At 39.3% G+C, this 25,589-nt stretch overlaps 1 protein-coding gene and 1 long non-coding RNA gene across 4 annotated transcripts in view; one reads left to right on the top strand and one right to left on the bottom strand.

Moving 5' to 3' along the window:
* Positions 1-975: 975 nt before the first annotated feature.
* On the bottom strand, positions 976-5,814 carry LOC311427541. Of its 2 annotated transcripts, none has more exons than XR_014687414.1 (4): positions 5,597-5,814; positions 3,483-3,641; positions 2,964-3,105; positions 976-2,035 (listed from the first exon to the last, which is right to left on the bottom strand). It is a non-coding gene; the product is annotated as an uncharacterized lncRNA (long non-coding RNA). The 2 variants fall into 2 exon arrangements; XR_014687415.1 differs by having other exon boundaries at positions 5,650-5,814.
* Positions 5,815-6,043: 229 nt separating this feature from the next.
* ROR2 (receptor tyrosine kinase like orphan receptor 2) overlaps positions 6,044-25,589 on the top strand; it is a 149,424-nt gene continuing 129,878 nt past the window's right edge. For both annotated transcript variants that reach the window (XM_084504410.1, XM_084504404.1), the window contains exon 1: positions 6,044-6,287. In XM_084504410.1, coding sequence (XP_084360536.1) covers positions 6,191-6,287 — 97 coding nt within the window. In that variant the 5' untranslated portion in view covers positions 6,044-6,190. The remainder of the gene's footprint in view (positions 6,288-25,589) is intronic.

Below are 25,589 nucleotides of genomic sequence, written 5' to 3'. Positions count from 1 at the left end.
TACTTTTCACAAGTGTGAGCTTCAGAATGTAGTTGAGAGAAGGGAAAAATGTGGCAGACTGTCTTCCTCAAAGTGTTATAGACCAAAGGAAAAACAGTTGGGATCGCATACTTAAAGCCAGCAGCATTCATCTGCTCTGTGCCATCGAACACAGCAACACCAAATGAATTTTACTTGTATACATGTTCCCATTACTGTTTGTGTGTTATCTTTGAAGTTCTTCCCATGGTAGCTCTTGCTCCCTTATGTGTGTATGCCATATGTGCCCCTGAGTATGGGGAGAGAGGAATGAAGGAGAGGAATTTCACTTTACCACATGATGGATCCCTAGTGCAGGACTGCAGAATAATTAGTTTGGCTCTCTTGACTAAGTTTGGTGTCCATTTTGGGGTTGCTTTGTGACTGCAAAGGCACAGGAATTGCAAGAAAAATCATGCTTGTGGCCTAAGCAATAAGAGCTGCCTGCTTTTAGTTTTTGCCAGATTTTACCTCTTTCTTGAGTATACCCATCTATTTTTTTTTTCAAAGCCAAGGCAGTCTTTTATGCACTTTTGACAAGCTTGTAATGAGATGTCTCCCATCTGGAGAACTCTTAAGTGCACTTGGGAACACAGCATACAAATTCTGATCCCTCTTTGATGTGGCCCTGAACCCGATGTGCCAATGTTGAAAACAGCCTCTTCTCTAGCTAAGGCTAGTTTTAGAAAAGAAAAGAAAACAAAACCAATAAAAAAAACCCTGCCTCTCCCAGCAAACACTGCCTTCCCCCACACCCCACCCCCACCCACCAAAAAGAGACTTTTTTTTGTAGTTGGTACCCTTTGGTTGCTGATTTATAAACTCCTGTTTCAATTCAGTTTTGGACATTTTGATGTCCATATACTGACTTTAAAAACAAAACAAAACAAAACAAAAACATATATACATATATTCATATATTTATATATATATAGTTTTGTGGTAACTTGGAAACCTTTAATTTATTTTCAAATTGAACTTTACTTTATCCTGTGGTGTTTACATCCACTGACAGTTTTCATATCTTCTTGACTAGAGTAATGCATTTTCAGTGTTGCTTTGCAATGTACTACAGTACTTCTGCAGTACTTAATATCCTACTGCTGAGGTTTGGGGTAATGGACTTCTAGTTCTGTATGAACTCAACAAGCAACCTAGGTGATTAAGGACATTTAAACAACTTTTTCCTTTGAAATCTGCCAAATTTCTGATTGTTGGTGTTCCAGCTTGACAGCCAGAACAAGAAGGATATTGTTTTGAGATTTATCTAAGTTAAATTGTTACGATTTTAATTATTTGTGTTATTTACAGGACTGGACTTCTAGTGCCAGGATGATGGCTATTAACTACTAAAATAAATAGAAGTATTTCAGTACAGCTTACATCAAATGCTAATGACAATTGCATGAAAAAAGAACCTCTGTTTTATTTTGGGGGCATGAAAGACCAAATGCCACATTCACTCTTTAGTGTAATCATAATGACTTTGAGGATTAGTTTAGCTCTAAATTAAATTGGTTGATTCAGGCATTTAAACTATTGCTTAATTTGTATAAAAGAAATTAAATCCTGTTCCTTATTCATTTTCTAAGCTTTAATAAGTCTTTCTCTAATTGTTTTACCTGTAGGAATAACTAATAGAGAAGAGAGATGAAAATTCCTGCTCCTTTCAGTTTCTATGACTCAGGGGGTTGAGAAGGCATCAGCCTAAAGACACCATATGTTGCTCAGACCTTCAAGAGGGTATGATTTTACTAGTCAGGAAAATTAGCTCTATTTTTGTGAGTGTTGTCTGCATCCTACCCTATGAAATAAATGAAAAGCTGAATTAATGCTTCTTGTAGTTCTAGGAATGAAAAATGCCCTTGATGATCTCCATTTATCGAGAGTGATGATTACTTGAATGCTTGTCAGATCTTCTTATTCTGTGGGGGGCCAGCTTCTGTATCAATACTGTTTGATACACTTGTGTGTGTTGAGGTGCAAACAACAGCAAGAAGGGAAATAAATTCTGTGCCTGTTTAAAAAAAAATAGGAAGAGGTGAAATATTTTGTTCAAAATATGTATTGAAGCTTACTATTTGTACACATATATGTATCTCAATATAACATATCTAAATCATCATAAATAGTGATCTAAAAGCATGATTAAAAAATTATGCTATTTTGTTCCTGTAAGAGGAAAAAGTTTTCTTTTAAGTGTTTAACTTATTTTTTGATTTAATTTTAATAGTTGCTGATTTCATTAAAAATATAAGAAATTTGCAGGTATGAATTTGAGAATAGTGTATATAGCACTGTTCTCTGAGTGACTTCTCCAAAATTCTTTTTTATTAAGTGATTCTCTAACATTTATCAGCATGACCACTCTCATGGACTTTCTGTACCTTGCTCAATGTCTTAACCATTTAGCTGGACTTCTGATGACTTTTAACAGGATGCGCTTCTCCATTGTTGTAAAAACAATGGTAGAAGAAAAGCTAAAAGCAGATCCTGCAAACATGGAACATATAAGTAATGTTTGTAATAATGTTTTCTGTGCTCCTTATATCATAGGAATAAAAAGATCAGGTGTGGAATTCGTTTTTTGAATAAAGATAGTGCACTGGTTAAAACTTATTTAAGCTTGTAAAATGATTGTAGGAACACTATGTCCTTGAAGCTCAAACAACGTGAGAACTTATATTTTCTTTAAAGTGTTTTTGTTATGTTTATTATGAAAGCAGACACACATGGCAAATGGAATTCATCTAAACTCTATCAGGGATTTCCAGACAAGCTCAGGCCAAACTCCAGCTCTCCCTGTTGCTCTCAGCTACACCTATCAGGCACGTACCATATGGCCATGCAAAAAAATACGTGTACAGCTTTTTCTTTGTCAAATAGTGACAAAACAGTTTGGGACCATATGCTACAGAACACAAGTGAGCACTCTAATGGCTTACATGAGTAGGGTGAATCAACTCAGATGAAATGTGCAGTTGTTCATCCTTCTCTTCCCACTGTACATGTCTTTCTACAACACACAAGAATTCATACTGTGGTTTCTTCACTCTAGTGACTTCATCTCATTTTTGCCAAGTGATTCTCCTTGCAAATGTGAAATATGAAATGATAGCTTTTGTGGTCAGTGACAAAGTCATTTGTAGCTGCGAAGAAAGCAAGTTCTCAGTATCTAACTTGTTCTGGTAATTTGGCCTTCATAACATAACAATCAGTCACAAATGAAGTTTCTATCTAATGCTAATTTGTTCCCAAGTGCAAAAAAAATTATTTGTGTCAATATCCTAATTATTCTGTGAGTTTATTTATTTATTTTTATGAGAGCCGGAATAAAGAATAAGGCAAAGGAGAAAGAATACATTCAACTGTAGGTCTTGTTACTATTGTTTGCCCTCATCCATGTAACCTACCAAAAGGAATGCAGTATCATATAACTAGGAAGTAAGAAACACCCTGGCTACTTACCATCAGTGGCAAATGCAGCTTTACTTTGGAGAGCAGCAGAAGAGTGTATGGTCTTTTTGTTATCATCAGCTTGTGCACACTGCGTATGCTTCACATATCATTTTACGTGGCTGTGCAGGCTTGCTCATTTCCCATGAGATCAGGTCTCTTCATCTCTGTAGATGATATTATGAAGAGTAAGGAAAAAGTCATCCAGATGCCTACAGATCTATTAATCTGGCCTCAGGAATTTGCAAAACTTTGGAACAGTTTGGAGGAAAAGATAAGTTAATATCATGGAAATATATAGAACACAATGTATTTACTGAAGAGATATCATGTCAGTTGAACTAATAGCTTCCTTTAAAGCGGTTCTTGAAACAAAAAGTTTATACTACATCTCATTCATCTAGACTTGAGTTAAACATCTTATAAACCTCCAACAAGGAAGTTACAGACTAAGATGAAGGTGATTCATACGCTGTAAATTGGATGAGGAGCTGGCAGAAGAGAGGGAAAGGAGAAATTTTGAATTTGAAAATATTAGGTGGAAGAATGCTTTTCATAATTTATCTCTCATATTAAGTAGAGGATGTTGTTGTGTGCTTTTTTGTTCATTTGTTTGTTTTGTTTTTGACACATTAAATCATATTTGAGCTTGCATTGGTGGTTCAGTGGTAGAATTCTCGCCTGCCACGCGGGAGGCCCGGGTTCGATTCCTGGCCAATGCAACATCCTTGTTAGTTGGTTTGCAGATGATCATGGAGGTCTCTCCAACTTTAATGATTCTATGATTATCTACATACAGCCAAGTGTGTTTTGCTGATACAGAGCCATTCTTGATAAAAGATGGAGCAGTATAACTTTTCCAACAAAAAGTTCCTATGATCTTACAAAAAGAACTCATCCTGATAAGTTGAAATACAATGAGAAAAAAAAGGAAGGGTGAAGGGGGAGTGCCAGGCCAGACTGTCACTTGATTTAGTTCACTGCTGTTAAGGAACATACTGGAACTTATAAAGACAGAGGATGTAGATTTCCTAACACATCATAGCATACCTGTTCAGTGGAAAGGTGCCGTAATCATCAGAATGTATTAGCCTTTTTAACACTGATAGGAAAGTGCAAGTGCTTTGGAAGAGAAAGCATGTCTAATGACAGAGCTTTAGAAAAATTCAATCAGATTTCCAAAAGTGCAGACAAAAAAGAGAAGAGGAGGACAGAGGTGATCAAGGAGTGCAGAGTTGTTTGTTCCAGAGGAAATTTGACAATTTAAGCTTTAGTGCAGCAAAATAAAGGTCGAGGAGTATTTCTTTTTCTATTTCAATAGAAATGGGAAGTGGGAAGATACTTAAACGAAAAAGATAACAGCAGCACAAGAGGCAAGGAATATAAACTGATCATGAATAAATTTAGACTGGAGATTGGAAATAGCTCACTGAGCATTGAAAAGGCAAGGTCTGGAGCAGCCTTCTAATCAAAAGGGTGGAAATCATTTTTAAGAAAGAAAGTCCTCAGTACTCTTAAGTTTGGTTTCATTTGTTTATGAAAGGGATTACAAAAAGTGTTGTTGTGATGGCAAGGGACTGGATTCAGCCAGTCCTACATTCCTACCAAAGAGGGATCAGGACCTTCCTTTGCCACCCGTAGGTGCCAGAAGAATTTTCAAGATGGAACTGGAGAGCTGAGAGGGAAGAAACGAGATGCAAAAGCAAGAAGAAAAGAGTATTTTGTAGCATTTTCTTGTGTTTGCAATAAAGAAATTCAATGTAAAATCGCTACCACCGAACCATGTACATTTAAAGCTTGATGGGGGGGGGGGGAAGTTGTTAAGAGATTTGTATATATTTATGCATATATTAAGAGCGTATATTCAGCATTACTCGACATCACATCCTTAGTATCAAAGTCTAAAGCAAAGGCAAGACTGTGGAGAAGACATCTGACTAAATTTACTGGTGAGTTATAACTTTAAAAGTACGTCAAATTAAGACGCGCCTTTTTGGCGCTCGTGATGCAGTTAACAGATGCCTGCTCCCGGGTCTGCGTTACCTTAGCGCGCTGGTTTATTTGAACTGCAGAAAACATAAACTAAAAAGGATTTAGGAAAGCATATTCAAATCGCGCTTACGGCGTCCTTATTTCCGGCAATAAATCACTTTCTGAAATGTTTTGAAGCCTTACTGGGGGCAGAGCGCTCTCCTCGCTGCTCGGGACGGAAAGTAAAAATTAACTCCGGCCGTCCGGGGGTATTGGGAGCGGCGGCAGCCGCCCGTCGGAGGGGCTGCGGGGCTTTCCCCCTGCCCGGGGGGCTGGGGGCGGCGGGAGCCGGCCCGGAGGAGGGGGCAGCCCCCGGCAGAGGGTGCCGGAGCGCAGGGACCGTCCGCCCCTCGGCGCCTCTCCCTCCCCTCCCCTGTGTCGGATTTGTCCCCGGTGACGTTGGGATGATGGAGAGGCGGAGGAGGAGGTGGAGGAGGAGGAGGAGGTGGAGGAGGAGGGGAGAGGAGCGCGGCTCCCTCCGCCCCCAGTCGGGGACAGTCCGCTAGCGGCAGCGCAGAGCCGGGGCGGCGGTGCCGGGGACACCCGCTGCGCACCTCCCCGCTCCGCACCGCACCGCTCCGCTCCGCACCGCACCGCACCGCTCCGCACCTCTCCGCGCAGGGCAGCGCAGCGCAGCGCGGCGGCACCGCTCCGCCCGCAGGGAGCCGGGCTCGCTCCGGGCAGCATGGTCCCCGCGGCGGGACCGGCCGGGCGGCGGGGGGCGGCGGGCCGCATCCTCACCCTGCTGGCGGCCGCAGCCATCCTCCGCCTCCGAGCCGCAGGTAAGGAGGGGATGCGCCGGGGGAGAGAGGGAGACCCGCCGGAGTGGGGGACAACGCCGCCGCCACCACTTTTCGGGAAGAGAGTCTGCGGGGAAAAGGGGAGGGGGACTTCCAGGGGAGTTTGCCTGTGCGTTTGGGACTGGAGGAGCCGCCAGCATCCCCATTTGGTGTTGATTAGTTTGTTTTGGTGTCTCTTTTGCTTTCTTTCCTTCCTTTTTTTTTTTTTTTTTTCCTTTTTTCTTTTTTCCTCTCCTCTCTCTCCTACTTTTTCTTTTCTCTCCTCTTTTTTTTTTTTTCTTTTTTTTTTTTTTTCTTTTCCGTTTTTTGGTTCTTTGCAAAATGGAAACCTGATGTCGCCTCCTTACGAGGCGGGCGGCAGTGGCCCCTCTTGAAGAGGGCTCGCCAAAAATTCACCTTTCCCCGGTGCATCCCTGCGCCTCTGCCCCACTCCGGCAGCGGTGGGCGCTCCGTGCGCCCCTCCGGCCGCCGCCGCCGCGCACCGGAGCTGGGTGGTGGCGGTCGGTGGGAGGGGGGAAGAGGGAGAAAACAAAGGAAAAGTTCGGGGTTTTGTTGTTGCCGAGGGTGGATAGCAGCGAGTGGAGCCTCCTCCTTCAGTCTGCCCGCCCTCCAGCCCTCCCCTCGGAGCGGTTATAATAATGTGTTATTATTTGGGACGTTGAGTGTTGCCAGAACCTCAGCGGGAACCAGGGGGAGGGGGGACTGGGGGCTTAAAGTCGAATGGGCGAGGGACAGCCGCCGCGGTTGCAGCCGACGGAGGCTCAGCAGAGACTCCTTCTGTGTATTTCCGAGCTCGGAAGGGTCCCATGTCCCTTGGGTACCTGGCCGACCCTCGGGGACGGAGGAGGTCTGCCTTTGGGCTCGGGAAACGCTAGGACTCGGTTCAGCGAGCACCGCGATTGTTTTTGGGGCTGAATAAGCTGCCCTTATTAACATCTGACCTTGTGCCGCGGCAGCGGCAGAGCGGCTGCTGAACAGTTGCCAGTTTGTCCGGCACCTCCGAGGAGAGCGCCGTGATTTATAGGGACCTTAGGGAGCGTGTGGGGTTAGAGAGCCGCGATGGTGTAAGAGTTCCTGTAAAAGAAGCCGCATGACTTTTTTTTTTTTATTATTTTATTTATATTTTAATCATTTTTCCCCCTTCTTCCACGCACTCCTAAAATGTGTGGCGCTTTCGGAGCAGAAAGGGGGGTGGTTTACCCTTTTCGTTTTACCCGGGATGTGAAACGCGCTGGGAGGGGGGTAGGAGCTGCCGGATTCAGCTCTTTGATCTTTCCTAAAACCATTCCCTCCAGAATTGCCCTCTCCCCTTTCGCGGCAGATAAAACTTGCTCAGAAACTCCTTCTCGGGGCGCTTCGCCTAAGGACTGAGGGAGAGGTGAGAGGAGGCACCGTTTCCGTGCCGGGCTGGAAACCCTTCTCCTTCTGTCCCGGCCGGGCGGGCGGGCGAGCAGCGCCTTCCTCCCCCGCCTTTCCCGGCCATGGCTTAATTGCACCGAGGTGCAGGAGGAGACCGATGATGTCTTTAAGGAAAAACAGTGATGCTGCAGATTAGAGGGGACTTGTTAATCAATTGCACGTTTGAAAGGGCTTTTCTTCCCTTTGTTGCTCTCGCTAATCCATTTACCTCTCCCCGGGAGGTGACAGATGCCTATATTTCCTGTTATTCAGCGCCGGGGTCCTAGGTCTTGCCATTTGTTGCCTTACCGTGAAGGGAGAGGGTCAGCAGAAAGCTGGAGGTCTGGGGGTTTTCCGGGGGGAGGGTGTCACCGCTCGCGGATTTGGGGTCAGTTCCCGTCGCGTTTATTTTTCCTAGCGCCTTTATTGCTCCTTTGAAGGGGGAGACCGCTAACAAATTGCGCGGGCTGACCCCCCATCCTCTCCCCAGCGGGGACTCGGGGGGGGGGGAGGAAGTGTCTCCTGAGGCAGAGCCCTTCTCTCTCCCCCCACTGCTTGCCCTTTCCCCACAGAAAAGCCCCAAAACGCCGTGCCCTGAGGACGGCAGCGCTTTCTGCTTCTGCCTGTGCCTGTCACCCGTGGGCACCCCACGTCGGGGAAACGTCCTGGGGGCAGTGCGCGACCGCAAACCGGCGCCGAGGGGGACGCATACACAAAATTTATGTTTGTCTCTGTGCTGCACCAAAAGTGGGCTTGTGCTGGTGGTCCAGACAGCTGCGGGAAGCGTGGGCAGGCGGTACGGTTGGGGGCTCCCCTGCCTGCACCCGACATGCTGCGGAGCGGCTGGGAGCCCCCCCCCACATCCTTGGGGGCTGCTGTCGTTAATCTGTGCTCCTCTCTCTAATTAGACTCGCTTAACGGCAAAGAGAGTGTGTGTTCGCCCATGCTTACTTTCGGTGTTTATTTTTGAAAAAAGTTATTTCAGTCTTTTCTGGTCTCTCTTCGGAATACGACCGAGTTACCAAGGGACAGGGACTGGCATGTTGGTTTCCTGGAAGTGTAGGTGCACAATATGCTCCGCTTCCAGGACACACGCTGCAGTTTACTTAACTTGTTTCACCCCTTTACCGTTAAATAGGAATTTATTCGACCTGAAGTTAATACTCACGTGACTCACAAAGTATGCAGAACATTGTGTTTAAAAAATAAATAATTTCTGTCAACAGAGCGTCTGGGAACGAAAACATAATGGTAACTCTGTGCTATGATTTTGCAAGCCCTGTGGTGTGTAAACTTCTACCCAACATTACAAAGAAAAAAAACAACTCATTTCTTAGAGTACAGTGTTAGTAGAGAAATGAATAAAGTACAGATTACTTTCGAGGGCTTTTAAATACCTCACTACAAAAAGCTGTAAAATGCTTGAATCTTTAAAGTTGCATGGGATTTAGCTATAGCCCCCTCCTGACTTTAATAAATGAGATTCAGCTCTGGAAAGTGTACTTAGGTCACCTGGTAAAAGTCCGTGCAGCTTTGAATACAAGGAATCTTCACACAGCTTTTTAATAAATGGCATCGACTATGCAGACTACCTTAAGCATGGTCAAACTTTATTAAAGCTTTTTCTTGCGTTAATTAAATGGTTAAGCAATTCAGTGGTGAAGTTTATCTTAGGGTCAAGGGTTGACACTGAATGATTTTTCCCCTGGAGTGTCTTAATTATGTTAAGCATTTGTAATGGAATTGGTGTTTTCTCCTTAATCTCTTTTCTGCTGTAAATAGAAATGCAAGATGCAGGGAGAAAAGGACCAGTTGGCAGACCTGTCAAATTCATCCTATTTAGTGAGCTTCCAGTTGTTTGCAGGAAAGCAGATCTTTTTCTACACTCTCTGCACTTTAGCTTGCAGAATTGTCATTGGCATGGAAATATATTTGACCACTAATTAGGAATCAGGACAGACTTAACCCACTAGCCAATGAGATTGACATTGTAAAAGGAAGAATGGTAATTGGTACTCTCTTTCATTTGATAGTCAATGTGAATCTTCTGTATACAAGACTTGTCTCCTCCTCATGGTTTCACTATATTTTCAAAGCCTGTAATTCACATTTTGTGTTCAATGAAAATGTCAGATAGAAGCCATCAGCATCTGAGGTCTTTAATCACACTTTTGACCGAGATAATTTATTTTTCAGATCCTCTTTTTATTATTTTGAACATTGCAAGCAAAGCAAAAATATGAAGCAAACTCCCTTCGGTTTTCCTACATAAATCTTTCTGTAGATGTTCTCTGCTGCGTTGTGCGGTTGCTCAGAGGAAAGAAATGCTACTTAGAGCTTTCCGTCTAATTTATAGCATCTGTCACTATGTTCTCTGTGCGAAGGATAGCTTGCTATTTAAGTTTGTTTATTCATTGTGAGGCTGTTGCTTTGTAAAGGAAGTTGTCATTAGGCTCAGCATGTCTGGAAAGTATGCAAGTCCTCAAGTTTTCTAATCCAGTGACTACAAAGTAGTTAAAGCTTCAAAGAAAAGAAACGACAGGATTTTGGTGCACTGAAAGAAGATGCATTGTTTGTTAATCCTGCTTTTTATTGTTACTTATACTGCAGACTCCTGCAGCATTGCTAGTAACCATTCTGGGCAAACATCACTTTAACCTAAATGATTGCCTTTCCTCTTGGTTTTGTCTAAACGTGTGAGTGGGTTGGAGTGAACAGCACCTTACTAGCTTTTTGCTTTCATTTTTCTCCAAGCCTTTGCCATGCACAAAGGTCCAACTAAGTTTTTCTGACAGTCTCCACGACTAATATTTTTTTGACAGACCCACAACTAATATTTTTCTCCTTCCATCTGTTTGCCATCCTCAGCTACTTTGGGAAAGAATTTCCATAACTTTCTGAGCTATGTTGGTTGATGATCTATTTTTTTTTTTTTTTTTTTTTTTTTTGGAGATGAAAATGGCGGTGTATGACTTTTCTGGTGGCAGTAAGAGACATTTTCCAGAAAATCAGCATGATCCCTTACCTATAGAGTATGTCTTTGCCTTTTTACTGGTAGTGGACAAGAAGTTTAATTTAAGAACACAAATCTGTGTTACAATTTCAGTGAAAACAAGAAATCACAGTAAAAAATGCATCTTACTAGCAGTACATGGTTATTGTAATGGGGATAAGTAGATGCATCCCACTTAATGTAGGCTTAGCTAGCTCACCAGGTGCTTAGCATGGGTCTGAAACAATTTGCAAAGTTTGTTGAAGAAGTAGTGTGGGTATTCTATCAAGAGCTCCTGAGTTGGTTTAAGATTAGTTTGTACCTGCATAGGCTGTTGTGTGCACTGCTTCCTGAAGCAAAGGGTCTATGCTGCTGTCTGCTGATTGAATTGTTCTTCGTTTTACTGATGCTTTCTGGTTTTGCCACATAAACTGTCACAATGCACGTGCATCTGTGATAGTAAAGAAGTGTGGTATGCAATAGCTGATGAAAGAGAAAGGATAAAACGATATCGCTGTTTCAGTAGAAGGTATTTGAAGAATGAGCATGGTCTTATGTATCTGTTTTCTCTGAGTCCAGGACAGAGCAGACAGACATCACTGATATCCCCTCAAAGTGTTGTTAGTGTGCAGTATCACTGGCACCTGAAGCACTTTGATTAGTTAGTTAAATCAGCAGGCTCTGATACTCTTCTGACAGGGGGAAAGGACTCGGCAGTAGTGAAATGCTACATGGGCAAAGGAGAACAGAGAATTCACATGATGAAAATAGACAAGACCTTTTCAGTAAACGCTATGTTGCTTTTGCTGGAGCAACAGGAATATGTTTTGTGGTGGTACTGCTTGCAGGAAATGCCAAGTGAAATCAATGGGAAACTGTTCCAGACTCCAGTGTCCCCAGTGTCTGGTTTCAAAAGCTGAGTAGCCCAATCAGGCACTTTTATTGGGTCTCTATAGGTATTTTGTCACTGAGCTCTACATCAATTTCAAATGGCACCCATGCATCTAAGTATATTTTTTAGATTTCATAATTCCTCTTCAGGTGATGTAAACATTTGAAAAGAAGCTACAAGCACACATTTGATTCTATCTTGAAACAAAAAACCCTATGTACATATCATCACATCTGTGAAACCCTCTACAGAATTTAGATTTCTTCTGTCTTCTAATTGTTCTGCTTGGACTTTTCCTTTAATATCTGTAGCATAAATGTTTTATTCTGTAACTCCAGGTTAGTGCCCCTTGTCCTCATCAATACTGCTCTAGGCTATTCATTCAGCAGTTCATCTGGTAAGTATTATTTCAAGATGAAGTGGCTTCTATAACTGTTTTTCTTGCTTTTGGTAGTTTACCACAACCCCCCAGTTAGTTCTCCAAAAATTATGAAGTTTCACTTTTCAAAATGATGTACATGACTGCCCTGTTTAATCATAAATTAAATGATCAAAGATCATTTACCAAAATATTAAGATCATTACCAAAATATTAATACAGTCACATATCCAAGTGTAGAGTAGATAGAGGACAACTAGCTCACAACAATAAGCAGTAAGAATTTCTTCCATGTTTCCTAAGTAAAAAATAAAAATAAAAAGAAGAAAAACTATGTTGTAAATAGTAGAGTTTGATTTGTTGTAGTCAAATGCAGAAACACCCTCTTCTACATTACATGAACTGTAAGCAAAAAGAAGGTCATCGTATGCAAGTCTAAAGGAGGTGTCACAGAGCTCTACCCAAACACAAACTGGCAAGACTGGCAGACTCCTGCAGAAGTGCAGGAGCTTTCTTTGCTCTTTGTTGACAACAGCACAGGTAGGTCCCAAACCTCTAGCTCGGGCATCTGGGAGACACCACAGATTTTTCTGAAGAACAAAATTCATGAGCAGAGAAAGAAAAATCTTAGTAGGGGGTTAATTCAGAGCAGTGCTCAGTCATTTGAGTTGTCATTTACAGTAAAAACTGAGAATTAATCATTAAAAATTATTCAAAAAAATTAATATTCCACATTTAATACCCTTAACAAGCTGTAACTATTGAACTTCTTAATTGCATATGGACAGACATCATTCATAACTAGCAGGACTGCTGAAAGAAGTTGCCTCCTTCCCCATCCCCAGTTCTTCATCCTTTCCTTCCTGCTGGTTGTTATTGCCTCCTGATATCTTCTGTCAGAGCTGTGGGTGGGCTTTCAGTACCTGGTTTCAGTCAACATTGGCAAAATCCATTTACTTGGTCTAAACTAAGATGGTTGATTTTGTCATTGATGGTCACATGATCTCTCATATGAGCAAGCACTTACAACAGGCCAGAGGAAGCTGCAACTTTTATAGTGCTGGCTACCAGGCCAGAGTTTAGAAGGGAGGTCACCAGTTTCACTGCCCAGTTTAGATATAGCAGCCTTTGGTAAGAATATTTCACTGATCAGCTGGGAGAAGGATGAGAACTGTGGCAGCAGTAGTATTTTCCAACAGCAGAAGTAACGAATCTCCATTTGGTTTGCATCGCTCTGTCACACACTTTCCTCAATTCTTCCTTCATGCTTTATAATTGCTTCCCATAAACATTCACAAAACTAATCATTATCCTTGGTGTGATGTCTCCAAAAATCCCTCATTTAATGGTTAAGCTGTGTGCTGTCATGCTGGTCACTATTTTCTGTTTCTTTGTATGCTTTGTCTTAAATTTGTCTCATATCACAAGCCATTTAATACTTCATTGACCTGGTCAATTACTGGGTTTCTATGAGGGTTCAGGTGTATATAAAGAAATAACAATCTGTTACTGGTACAGTAAGTCTGTGTGAGAGAGACATAGTAAAACTAGTTGTCTGTGGGATCAGCAGTGTTGGCACAATGGATTGAGTGGGACCACACAGTTGGGAGCAGGAGGGCTGAGTCACAGCAACACCTCCTGGGACCAGGTGAGGATGCTGTAAGACATCCTCACAGAAGCTCTCTCACATAGATTTGTTCTTTTGGATGTAGAACAAATAAAGGTTTGAAGAAAGAAGAACCTCCTGCAGGGCAAAAGGCAAGAAGGACAATACTAGAAACATTCATCAAATTTATCTGGATTTATATGCCTCAAAAATATCGCTGGATAGAGCAAGATCAGAAAACAAAAACAATATGAATAGTAGTACTTGACAGACCTGGACTATAACAGCTGAGTTATTTTAAAATAGTTTCTGTGAATTTCTTCTATGAACCAGTAATAATAATAATAAAAAAGCTGTTTGAAAACTTAAGAGACCCTGATGATGTATAAAATCTTCTGCACACTTGATCACTGTAAAGTTTTAGAAGGAAGTTATATGATGGAAAGAACATGCTGAGATTTCATAGTGTATAAAATGAGTGCATAATCTGGGAGAAAATTTGACAAGCTTTTCCTGTAGCTACTTCTAGTGTAGAAGACGACATGTCAGAATTAAATTATAGAAAAACAACAACACCAAACATAATGATGTGGCAGTGATGTTTCTGTATGTATTAATTTCTACCTGTTATTACAAAAAGAAAACATTAGAAGAAAACGTAAAGAGGCAAGTGGAAGCAATGCCTATACATTTTAGAGAGCGTATCCAAATGTAATACACTGCTTTATTTTGGGCAGTAACAATCTTGTTCTGATTCAAAATGTGTGTTAGTGCGTACATTTCACTAACATGCGAAGGAAGCATTTTCCTTTATGAACAGGTGCACCTACCCTGAGGTGTGCTTGTCGAGTAACATGAAATCACCCAAACCTGATAGAAGAGAGCTGACTGGCCAAAAATGAGCCCTGCAGAACCCACCCAAGGGCTGGCGGAGCTGGCTCACTGCCTGTCCCCAGGAGCCCCGGTGCTGTCACAGGAGAGGCTGGACGGTGGCACGCAGCAGCTCCAGCACAGAATCACCTAAATCCCCACAGGGCTCTGCTCTCAGAGACAGAAAATGTGATACACAGAAATATTAACATAACTGTGTGGGCTAGAAATTTTAGAGACACTTTTTGCAATATTCTCACACCTGATGGCTATCTAAGATTCAGATTCTGCAGGTCTGAGCCTAACATGTGTTCTTTAAATAAAAATCTCACTCACCTCGAAAGTCTCGTCTGCAAACAAGTGTTTAATTAGTTGTTGGTTGCTTCTTCTCACCACAGATATCCTTCATCATTTATTGTGTGTGAGTAGTCGAACCTCTTTCAGTTGTGGCTTAGGCTGAGTTTTGGGATTCCAATCTGTTTTGTATTGCATTGTAGCAGCTAAGAATGCATAATCATTTTAAATTAAGTGCGCTAACAAAGCATGAGACTCTTTTTAGTAGAATAAACAATGAAATATGCAAAAGCAAAATTTTGTGAAGGTTATACAGATCTATTAAATCTTCAATCTATTAAAGCTTTTGTTGTTGTTGTTATTTAAATATAACTACTTGAATATTCTAAGTTCAAAATGCATCTTGCTGTAACTATATTTTTAATTTGTTGTCTTTCTGTGGAGAAATACATATCATGTTTCTTTAGAAGGGATTTGAAGTACTTTTCCCATATGGCTGCAAAGAAAAAAACAGAGCAGACTGACATAAAAACCAAGGAATTACATTCGTATTAAATTCCTTTACTGGCAATGGGAAATAAAAATCATTTAAAGTATCCTAGGAAACCAATAGCTGAAGGGTGACCTTAAACATAAAATAATATTTTAAAATATTCTGTCATTATATTGGTGGTTAATGATGACTTCTTTCATGATAGACCAGAATCCCTTACAAAGGGGAAAGTGGTATTATGTAGATAAAATTACAAGCTTGGACAGGATCTGAACCAAACCTACATAAGGAAAATATATTGACTTTTTTTTTTTTTTAATTTTAAAAATAACCATACTTTCATGCTCTGCCTGGAAGCGATTTAATACAACAAATTGACATTTTCTTTAAAAAAAAAAAAAAAAAATTCCAGCCAGACCAGAAGCAGTAGTTAATAAATATCTTGTGAGGGTGAGTCTGTTCTTTATATTTGGTTTTGCATACTGAGTGAATTTGGATATTAATATCTAAAATTGTAGATAGTTATTCAACCTGTTTTTCTAGAACTGATCTCACATTTATCTTTTTCTGTCTTGGTCTTTGTAGAAACAGGATTCAGAGACCATTTCTCTCATAGGTAATAGAGCATCCACATCAAATTCCTGATATCGTGGGTTTCAAAGCAACAAGAAAAAAAAATCTTGAAAATTTTATGTCTAGAGAGTATTTGAATAATGTTTTTGAAAAACACACAAATATTTTTGTCAATGTGTTATTTATCAGAATACCAAAGGTAGGAAAAGCTTTAAATACAATCTTGCCAGTCAAAGCCCAGAGTATATAGAGTTAGAAAAGTCAAATTTCAGAAGTTAACCTCTTCCACAATCTGAAGCTCAAATCTAAAGTTGGGAACAGTTTTGATTTTGGAACTTGAGGATGGATATGTTTACACAGGAAAGTACTGCAAAAAGGGAAGGTATAAATTTAGAACCCATCTTCAATATTCGAAAAAGTGGCAAACATTACCTCACATTTACTGAACACTTACTGTGTCCACAGAGGTTGTTATTAGAAAGTACTAGTTCAGTGTGAAACCACAGAGTAAACTAGGTATAGTAACTTCTTCCTGCAGAGAAGTCTTCAGTGATCAGTGAAATACCTGAAATGTCATCTCTGTTAGTTTTGGTCATTGGTACATGGTTTACCATTTCTAGAAATAAACCATTTTCTAGAAATTACCATTTCCAGAAATAAACAGGAAAAAAAATCAAACTTTAGTGCTGGGGTGTTAGGCATCATAGAAATTCTTCCAGTGTCTTTTAAGTCTCAAGACCTTCAGAAACAATCATATCAATAAAGGAAAAGGGGACCTCAAGAGGTCTGATTATATGTTTTTCAAGACAGAACCACCTACAGCTGGCATAGCATATTCCCAGGAGGTGACAGGAGCAGAGGCTGAGTGACATCCATAAGGAAGCATATGGGCATGAGCATAGGTTGGCAGAGTGTATACTGTTCTGTGGTTGTGGTTTAAATGCATTACTCCCTGGTACTGTTCATTCCTCCACTCCTTGTAGCTGTATTATAGGATTTTTGCAAGCTTTGAAACATCTCCTGAATTTTGAAACAAGCCCTTTTCAAAAACTGTATTGTTTTCTTACAGACATCCCTTCTTAGAGCCTCCCCCCACCCAAAATGATTTCCCCAGCCTTCTGTCTTACATCATGTTTTCTGAATCTCTTGACCATGCTCATTCTTCCCCACTGACCTTTCTCCAAAACATCTTTCTTGAAGTGCACTAACCCAAGCTGGAGTATTCCAGCTCAGGCTGTACCAGCACTGGGTGAAGGAAAAGGGTTATTTCCTATATTTACCAGATGACGTTGCTTTTGTTTCCCCAAGTGATGTCTGACTGTTTTGTGGCAGAATGGCATTGCTCAAGTTCGGATCTGCTCCAGATCTTTTATGCAGATTGTTGCCAAGACTGGTCGTCCTCATTCTGCACCAGTGCAATTCTTTAAGCATGGAAACCTCTCCTTGTCATTACTGAACTGCTATTCACTTGTGCCCATCACATACCATTTTTATTTATTTATTTATTTTCTGACATTTTCTCTCATCTGCCAAGATCAGCATGCTGGCAATGCCTTGCACCTTGGTATTGTCTGTGGATTTCAATAAGTGGAGTATCATTAGCACCAAAACTTGTTAAACTCCATTGTAGCAGTTAATTGTTGATAATTAAGTCTCATTAGAGTTTTCCAATGAGTTTGTATTCACCTCCACATCATGTTTTCGTATTTCACTTATGAGAACCACGTGAGACTGTTACTTTTCAAACTAAGTAATGCCTTCATTTTCCCATGGTGCCTTAGCTTCATGCTGTCATTCAGTGCAGGATAGGAGATGTTATATGACAGTCCTTGGGAGGTAAACTTCCCTCAGCAGAAACTCTTGTGATGTGTCTAAGTTTTGCTTCTGTGGTTTCTTCTTAAATAACTTGCCTTTCTGCAACTTATCACAGTATTTTGTCATAAGTGTACCAGAGGATAAAATTCATCATTTTGAAAGGTGGAGTTCAGACATCACTATTTCCAAAGATTCATTTTTTTTCCTGAGTTCAGACAAAGTTCATAGAAAACTTATTGCAAATAATGTTTTGTATTTCTTTTTAATATCATGTCTTCATCATTTATAAAGATTAAAATTATATTCTTTAATCTCATACTGGTTAATATTTTCTTGCCCCCCCCCCCCTTTTTTTTTTCAGCTTAAAATATGATATTCTGTGAGTCATATGTTGCAAGACCATGCAATTTATTAAAACTACTGTATGTTTCAGAATATATGATGTAATCTCAGTTTTAAACATTAATATTCATCTAAAATAACTTATGGCCTTAGAATTTTTAGAAATCATGTAAGAATAAATATATACACTTCTCATTGTCTCAGTGGGGTTGTCCATAGTTCTGTAACTCCCATCTTCTTGTTCTTTGCCTTCACTTTACTTTTCTGTTCCCAGGGATTTATTTTTTGTCCTTATGTCCTACATGTATTTCACTCTTTTTTTTCTTTTTTTTTTTTTTTTGACTAATTTCTGCCCTCGTTACTTACCGCTTTAGATCTAATGAGCTCTCACACGTGCTGTGGTGGCCACTGAGGGTAGGAAGCACTTCAAAGTGATACACAGTGCTTGTTGTCTGGAAAAAAAAAATCTAAATAGGAGGTAGAATGAAATACTCCAAACAGATGGTTGTCAGTGACTAACTGAGCCATTATTAAGATTCCTTCATGTTGTTGCTTTGGAAAGTCTGCTGGTATCAGTACCTGTACTTCTCTTGTGTAGGATGCAGGAGTGAAACCAGAAAAAGGTAAGATGGGGAGCACAGCTCTGATGAGGTGGGAGTAGGCTGGGGTGGATGGACTCGTCTGAGCAGAGGAGCTGGATTCTTATCGAGTTTATGAGGAAAAGATGTCTATGGAGTGAGGAAATGGGGTTAGGGTCGTGTGAGTTTGTGATAGCAAGGATAGGGGAGCCTAAGTTTCTCATGTGTGCACACAGATTAGAAACTATTAGAAATTCCTACCTAACAGGTACTAAACACAGCACTGAACTGTGCTGCAAGAAGTCCTGTCCTATATTTTCTCTACTTTTTTGTTCTTCAGGAGGTATAATGTAAGCAATGACACTGTGTTTCACCATAGGTTGTATAGCAGGTTTTATATAAGAAGAGTTTTTAACTGCTGCAGTGGTTGGCTACTTCACATACCATGCCCAATTTGAAACACTCAGAGTGACAGAGGAGGATTTCAATATTAATTTTACCATCTACAGGTCCTGTCACTTTGAGAACCATAATATAACAGAAAAAACATTGGCATGCTTCAAAAAATATACATGCCTGCTTTCTTCAGATCAAAACTATAATTACGAAATACTGAAAATAATGACCTCCTTTGCATGTCTGATCTATGCAAACCTTTTGTGGTGTTTATTCATTTAATTGTTTTTAATATGTGCTGCTTTATCTTATTTTACTTTTATTTTATGCATTTCCCTCCTTTAAACTAGTGAGACCACTCTCTTTGGCAATCCTGAGTCAGTTAGGTCAGCCTGGGCTTTTCTGAATAGAGACTGCCAAGTTTTTCTAAAATGCTGGTGGTTGAGGGATTAGAAAGAATGTCCAAAAGGGACTGAGACTGGAGACCTCCAAATGTCTTTAATTTTAAACCATAAATTGGAAGGATTCTTCCTGAGTCCCAAGAGAAAAAGCCAATGCTTTCATTTATGCTATTAGTCATCATTCCCTCCACAAACAGGGTTCCCCTCCCATCTGCAAAGGCTACAGTTTGTTTTGCTGTTTTAACAAAAATGAGTTTAGTTGATTTAATGTTCTGTTTTGTGATGAAGTGTCTTACCTAGGTCATAGTTTAGCTGTTAACAAGATATTTATGAAGTGGTAAGATTTCTCTGTTCTGTGGTGAATTCAGTCTCTAGAGTGGGACAAAATGCTATTTAACCAGCAAATAAAGTAGTTCAGCTTCAAATTATATGTTGAAGTTAAATGCAACAATTTTAATCTTTTAGTAACCACTTAAATGAGTGGAGTATCTGGAATGCCTCAAAACTCAAGTAATTTGACCTGTACTATAGGAAAAGCTAAAGCCATTTCAGATAGCTTAGTATTGCAAGTATTGCAAAGGAAAATGTTGGATTTAGAAACCAAGTTAAATTCCTGGTTTTATTCAATGTGCAAACTGTTAAATGCAGCTGAAGACAAGTAGCTTATTCCCGAACTTCTTTTGTTATTTTATTATTTATTTTTTTCAGTATTCAAGACTGGTTTTAATAACATCAAATACTGTGCTAAATCCTTGTAAGTATTTGAAGCTAGCATTTGAGACTTTATGCTGTAAGGATGTATTGTCTGACATGTAACAACAGTGTTACCAGCGGCGTGCTTATCACCTTTCTGTATAGTATTTTTTGGCATCTAACATTATCAAAGTATGTAAGACCCAAGCAGCAGGGGCCTTCATGTTCAAGGTGTTCCCCAGACATTTGGTGCACATACAGTTATTTTTAAATGAATTCTGTATCAACCATGGCTTCAGCAAAACTTTTGAAAATAACATTAGCTAGTATTTCACCTGCATATTATAAACCAGTAGTGGTTTATCTCTATACCTCTCACAAGTACTAAAAAAAAATTATTTATGAGTTCTTTCTCAACCCAGTTGTCCATCAACAGACTTCATTAGATATGATCTGTGATGTACAGAATTGAGTGATAAATAATAGAATAGCACTGACATGATAAGTAAAAAATTAGTAATCTGTGCCATTAATTCATTGGTCACATTTAATTAGCTCTGGAGTATCAGCCCAGCTCAGCAGAAATAACTTTTACTAAATTCTTAGGGGTCTCATTTTAATTGAATAGTCAGTCATCTGAACATCTATTTCCTTGGACAAACTTGTGAACCATGAGTTGTTCAGAACTGAAAACCCATAAAACTTTCTGTAAAAGTCTATAGACTGTTCTACCATTTTTCCCCCAGCAGTCATATGGTGAGCTGAACTTTAAAAGGCTTGGTTCCATAAACACATTTTGCATTTTATTTTGCTTGTAAATAGATTAACAATCGTCCAAAACTCCTGTTGCAAAGTAAAAGAATTTTATGAATACTGATAATTTTCAAATTGCGTGAGTGTGAGATGGTTTCATGCATCTTAATCTTACAAAGGAGGAAATGGAGGCAGATGGAAATTACATGAGGTGTGCTGAAAGCAGAGAGGTTTGTGTGAGAGCAAGTTTCTGTATGTGTATGTCTTGGTCACCACACATGACTGTGTTTATACATAATGTAATGTTTAATTGGGAACTCAGTAAAGCTGTAAGAAAAATAACAGATCAAAATCAAATAAGATAAAACCCCTGTAACAGAAATTCCTACTGCTGATTAGGATTCAAGTAGAAGCGAAGCAACTAGCTTGCTGATATTTTTATCCAAGGCAATGTGAAATTTAATAAATATCTTTTCATAAAAGTACCCTACTGCATGTCAGTAACTTTGTTGTACTGCCATGGTTCTTTTTAATGAGTATTGGTAAAAGAAGGCGTCAGACAACATAACATAAATGACAGAAACTGAAGAACTTACAGCATTTCTAGAGCAGTATCATGAACATGTTGATACCACGCAGAATTGCCAAGAGACTTATAAAGGTCTGCAGATTAAAACAGAAAGTGTAAGAGAAAAATTGGTATGTCATAACTTGAAGTAAACTTCAAAATTGTTCTAAAATGGCTGAGTCTAAGATCTTCTCTTGCTACTAAAATGGGCTTATAAGAAAATAGAAAAATGTACATGTATATCTAGAAAGTAATTGAATCGTGGAAGCATTGTGTTTTGTGATTCTAGTATAGGTTTGGAGAAAATAAGTGTTATAAGTGATATCAATTTCCAAATTGATATAACTAGTGATTAGAAAATTACTAACTTCCTTTATTTTATTATTTTATTTTATTTTATTTTATTTTATTTTATTTTATTTTATTTTATTTTATTTTATTTTATTTTATTTTATTTTATTTTATTTTATTTTATTTTATTTTATTATTTTATTTTATTTTATTTTATTTTATTTTATTTATTTACTTTTTATGGCAATTCCAAATTACTTGTCCTACTTGATGTCCACTGGTCATTATTTCTGTATGCTATTGTTTACTCAATATCAGTTCAAGCAGATTTTTAGAGTCCTAGTGTGCAGGACAGACATTCCAGCTTGGGAACACTCTGAAGTTTTTATGGGGATAGGAACAAGGATTTGATGTGAAAGAGGAGACTGAGTGGTGGAGAGCCTTGTTGGGAATGGAAAGCTAAAACATCCTGCTGCAGTTGAAGAAAAGCATCACATGTACCAGGAGTTCAGAGAAGTAACTTTCACAGGTGGGAAGTGTGGATGTGAAAATTCTGGCTTGCCTTAAAGAACAAGGTTGTTCACATGAAATGTGTGTAGTTTTTTTGAGTTTACATGAGGAAGTGCACACCAAGAAACATGCATACTTCTAAAGAAAATGGCAAGATTTTTCTCCAGTTGAGTTTTTACATGCTGTTAACTACAGGAGTGCCACATGTTACTAATGGGTATATTTCTTGCAATTCCTTTTTTCCCCTTATTCTTTATCCTGTTTATATAATTGTAGAACATGGAAGCTGATGCTGGGTAAAGTGTAATAGCACAAAAAGTGTAAAGTCTGTCTTCAGCTGTTGTAAGTTGGCATGATTCAATTGCAGTCAATGAAGTCATACTGGATGTTACAAAATATTCAAACAAGGATTAAATATAGGGTCTTTCAGACTTGACAGATGAAGTTTCTAATTGCTGAAGATGTTTTAGATTAGAAAGTCTGTGTTCAAGCCAACTGGCCTCCCCTTGAAGCAATATAGATGTTGTAAATAACAACATTCCTCTGGCCACAGATCAAGATACAGGAACTGATTTAATCTTGGACTTTTGTATATCTTTGCAACTGCTTATAATTAAATTTCAAAATACCTGGGTTTTGTCCTTCTGTTAACATTTAGTTAAGAGATGCTTGGATGCTATTGTTTGGATTACTTGATTACAGTTTATAGCTGTTCATTATTTGCTTTGTTTTTTTCCTCAGTGTAAATCAGAAAGGTGAGGTATTTTAGATTGCTAACAAGATATAGCTTCTTTTTGACACTAAAGGCAAACTGGTTAAAATAAAAGATTGTATAGAAATTTGGCTTTGTGCCTCTGTAATGCATGCTATCCTGGTAGACACACTAATGAATGTGTAGATTTTCATGAGTATAGAATGAAGTGCAGGATGTGAAGTATGATCGTTTCCTGCTCTAGTTTAGAAGTATGTTGTTCTATACCTCTTGCTCTTATGTTCACTCCTCAATATGAGGCTTGTGAAGACAGCATTGAAGGCTGGATCTTTGTTTTGCTTTTTGACTTATTGGAGCAAGGGTCACAGGAAATTTCTGCCTTGAGTCTGCCTTAATTTACAGCAGTGTGCTTATTCTCAGGCTTATATCTGCATTTTTACTTTTTACATTTTTACTGTCATATTTCACTTAAATGGAGAGCCCAGCCAAAGGCCGCAGGCGGTGTGGCTCCTGATGGGCTGAATTTAAAGCAGTGGTCAAGCGGAAGAGGCAGATGTTCAGTTGGGAGATGAACTGGTTACAAAGTCTAATAGCAGAAGGAATGACAAAAAGTTAAAACAGTTGCAATAGGGCATTAGTTAGGCTAGACAGAAAAATGCAGTGGCACTTTGTGTGGTCTGGGGCAGTTAGGGCTGGAAGGGACCTCAGTCCCTCATGGAGTCCCTTACCTGCTGGGGGCAGGGCTAGCATTATTACATGTTCAACAGTCTTTCAAGTGTTAGTTCAGAGATTCCTCTCCCTCAACGCTCTCTCTTACCAAGTACACATCCACGGTTACAACTGACAACAGAAATAAGTTATGACTTTTACAGGCTTAAAGAAAGTCTGAAGTTTATGTCAGTTCCTTAACACTGTTTTTTTTGCCACAACTTCTCAGACTGTTAGAAGGAAAATAACTAGATACTAAAACATACTTTTTTTTTTTTTTTTTTCCCTTGACCATTAGAGAACCACAATTTTAAATTAACAAAAGTGAGTCAAACTTCTGCCTGTAATGTTTGATTTAATGTGGAGTGACTTGACAGCCTAAGCCACCACTGCTTTAATTTCTCTCCATGCATAGTATGAATGATGCTGTGAGTCAGTGGGGAGCGGAGGATCCTCACTGTTTAATGCTTTGAAGATGTAGTTATATAGCTGTAATTACTGATAATAACTGACCTAAGCCCTTTCCCTTTAACAGGCAATGCATCCTTTTGTGATTTCTTTTATTTGCATTGTCTAGTTTAGCTGCATTTCAGACAGAGTTGTTAAAGTGCCATCTAGCCTTGAGAACTCTTGTCCTGTTTGAACTATTGCTCCTGCTAATTGCCCGAGCTGCAGAATCTCAGCTGCCATTATATTTGCCTAATATAATTTAGGTGAATGCCCTCCTAGCCCAACTGTTTCTTTGAAATGATAAATTTCCTAGTGTTTACAGGTGTATTACTCTAGTCCTCAAGTTTTCATCAGAGATTTACCCCCCATCTTTTTTTTTTTGTCATCAGATAGAGCTCAAAGACATGCAGTTCAGAGTGTAAGAACAAAAGCAAAAATCTAGTTCCTTGCACTCCAATAAATATGAGCTATTGTAACTCTTGCTACATTTTGCAAATTTGGGAAACATTTATGCTTGTATGCTGCAAAGTTTGGCCAAAATTTTCCAACTTAAAATTTTAATTGCTTGTTAAATTTAAGTGAGTCCATTTTCAGAATTACAGATTTACTTGCCACTTTCATTGGAAACAAAAACAAACAAATGAAAAAAACACAAAACATATGCTTTTGAGATATTTAAGTGTTTCTTATGGCTTTTCCTCTCACAGTGACACATGTATTAGAAGAATATTTTTCACAGAGGATTCTATTCTGGATAGCAGTTAGCATTCATATTCACACATCAGAAAGATGGCTTTGTTCCAATATACTGTTGCTGCAACTGTGGCAAGCATTGAAATCAAACACTAATTTATTTATTTGTTTATTTATTTATTTATTTATTCTACGGGTATGTTTACTGTGACACTCTTTTGACTTTTCAGCTGGTTTTCAGGGCCCAAAATTTTAGCCCTGAATATTCAGGCTCACTTGGAAACATGTCTTGCTGATTCTCGGCCAGTGAAGAGTTCCAAGTGGATGCAATTTAATAACTCTTGCGCTGTTTCAGTTTGCCTTCCACACCATCTGGTCTACGTCTTTCTCTTGCTCTTTCTCTTTTTCTTAAGGGATAGTATTTTTTCAATAATTTAAACTTTCAAGCATGTCATTTGAAAAAGTAGCTTGCTCTGAAATTACGCTGTGCAATATGGCCTTTGAGAAAGAAGGCTTTCTATGTACAGAGTAAAAAGAACATGAGCAGGAACCTGTGGACAGGTTGGAATGGCAGGAATGCAGTGCACAGTAAAGATGTGTGTTTCTTCACACTGAAATATTATTTAAACACCTTTCAAAAGTAAAAGTATTTTATGGGTCTGAGGTCTCCTGGATGGCTCTCTGTGTTTCTCTTCTAGCCTCTACAACATATTTAATTATTAGAGTGGGACAAGAAAGGTTTTAGAAATCCAAAATTACTCAGCCTTTGCTGAACTGGAAGTTAAATGCTGCAATGAAACTTGTCATCTATTATTTGGCTGTATTTATCCTTGATTTGGTAATAATAACCTGGAGTGATGCTGCTTGAGTTTGGCTC

This window comes from Aythya ferina (assembly GCF_964211825.1).
Source record: "Aythya ferina genome assembly, chromosome: Z".
NCBI lineage: Eukaryota > Metazoa > Chordata > Aves > Anseriformes > Anatidae > Aythya > Aythya ferina.
The sequence above is the reverse complement of the archived record's forward strand: the minus strand, read 5'-3'. Positions and strand labels throughout refer to the sequence as shown.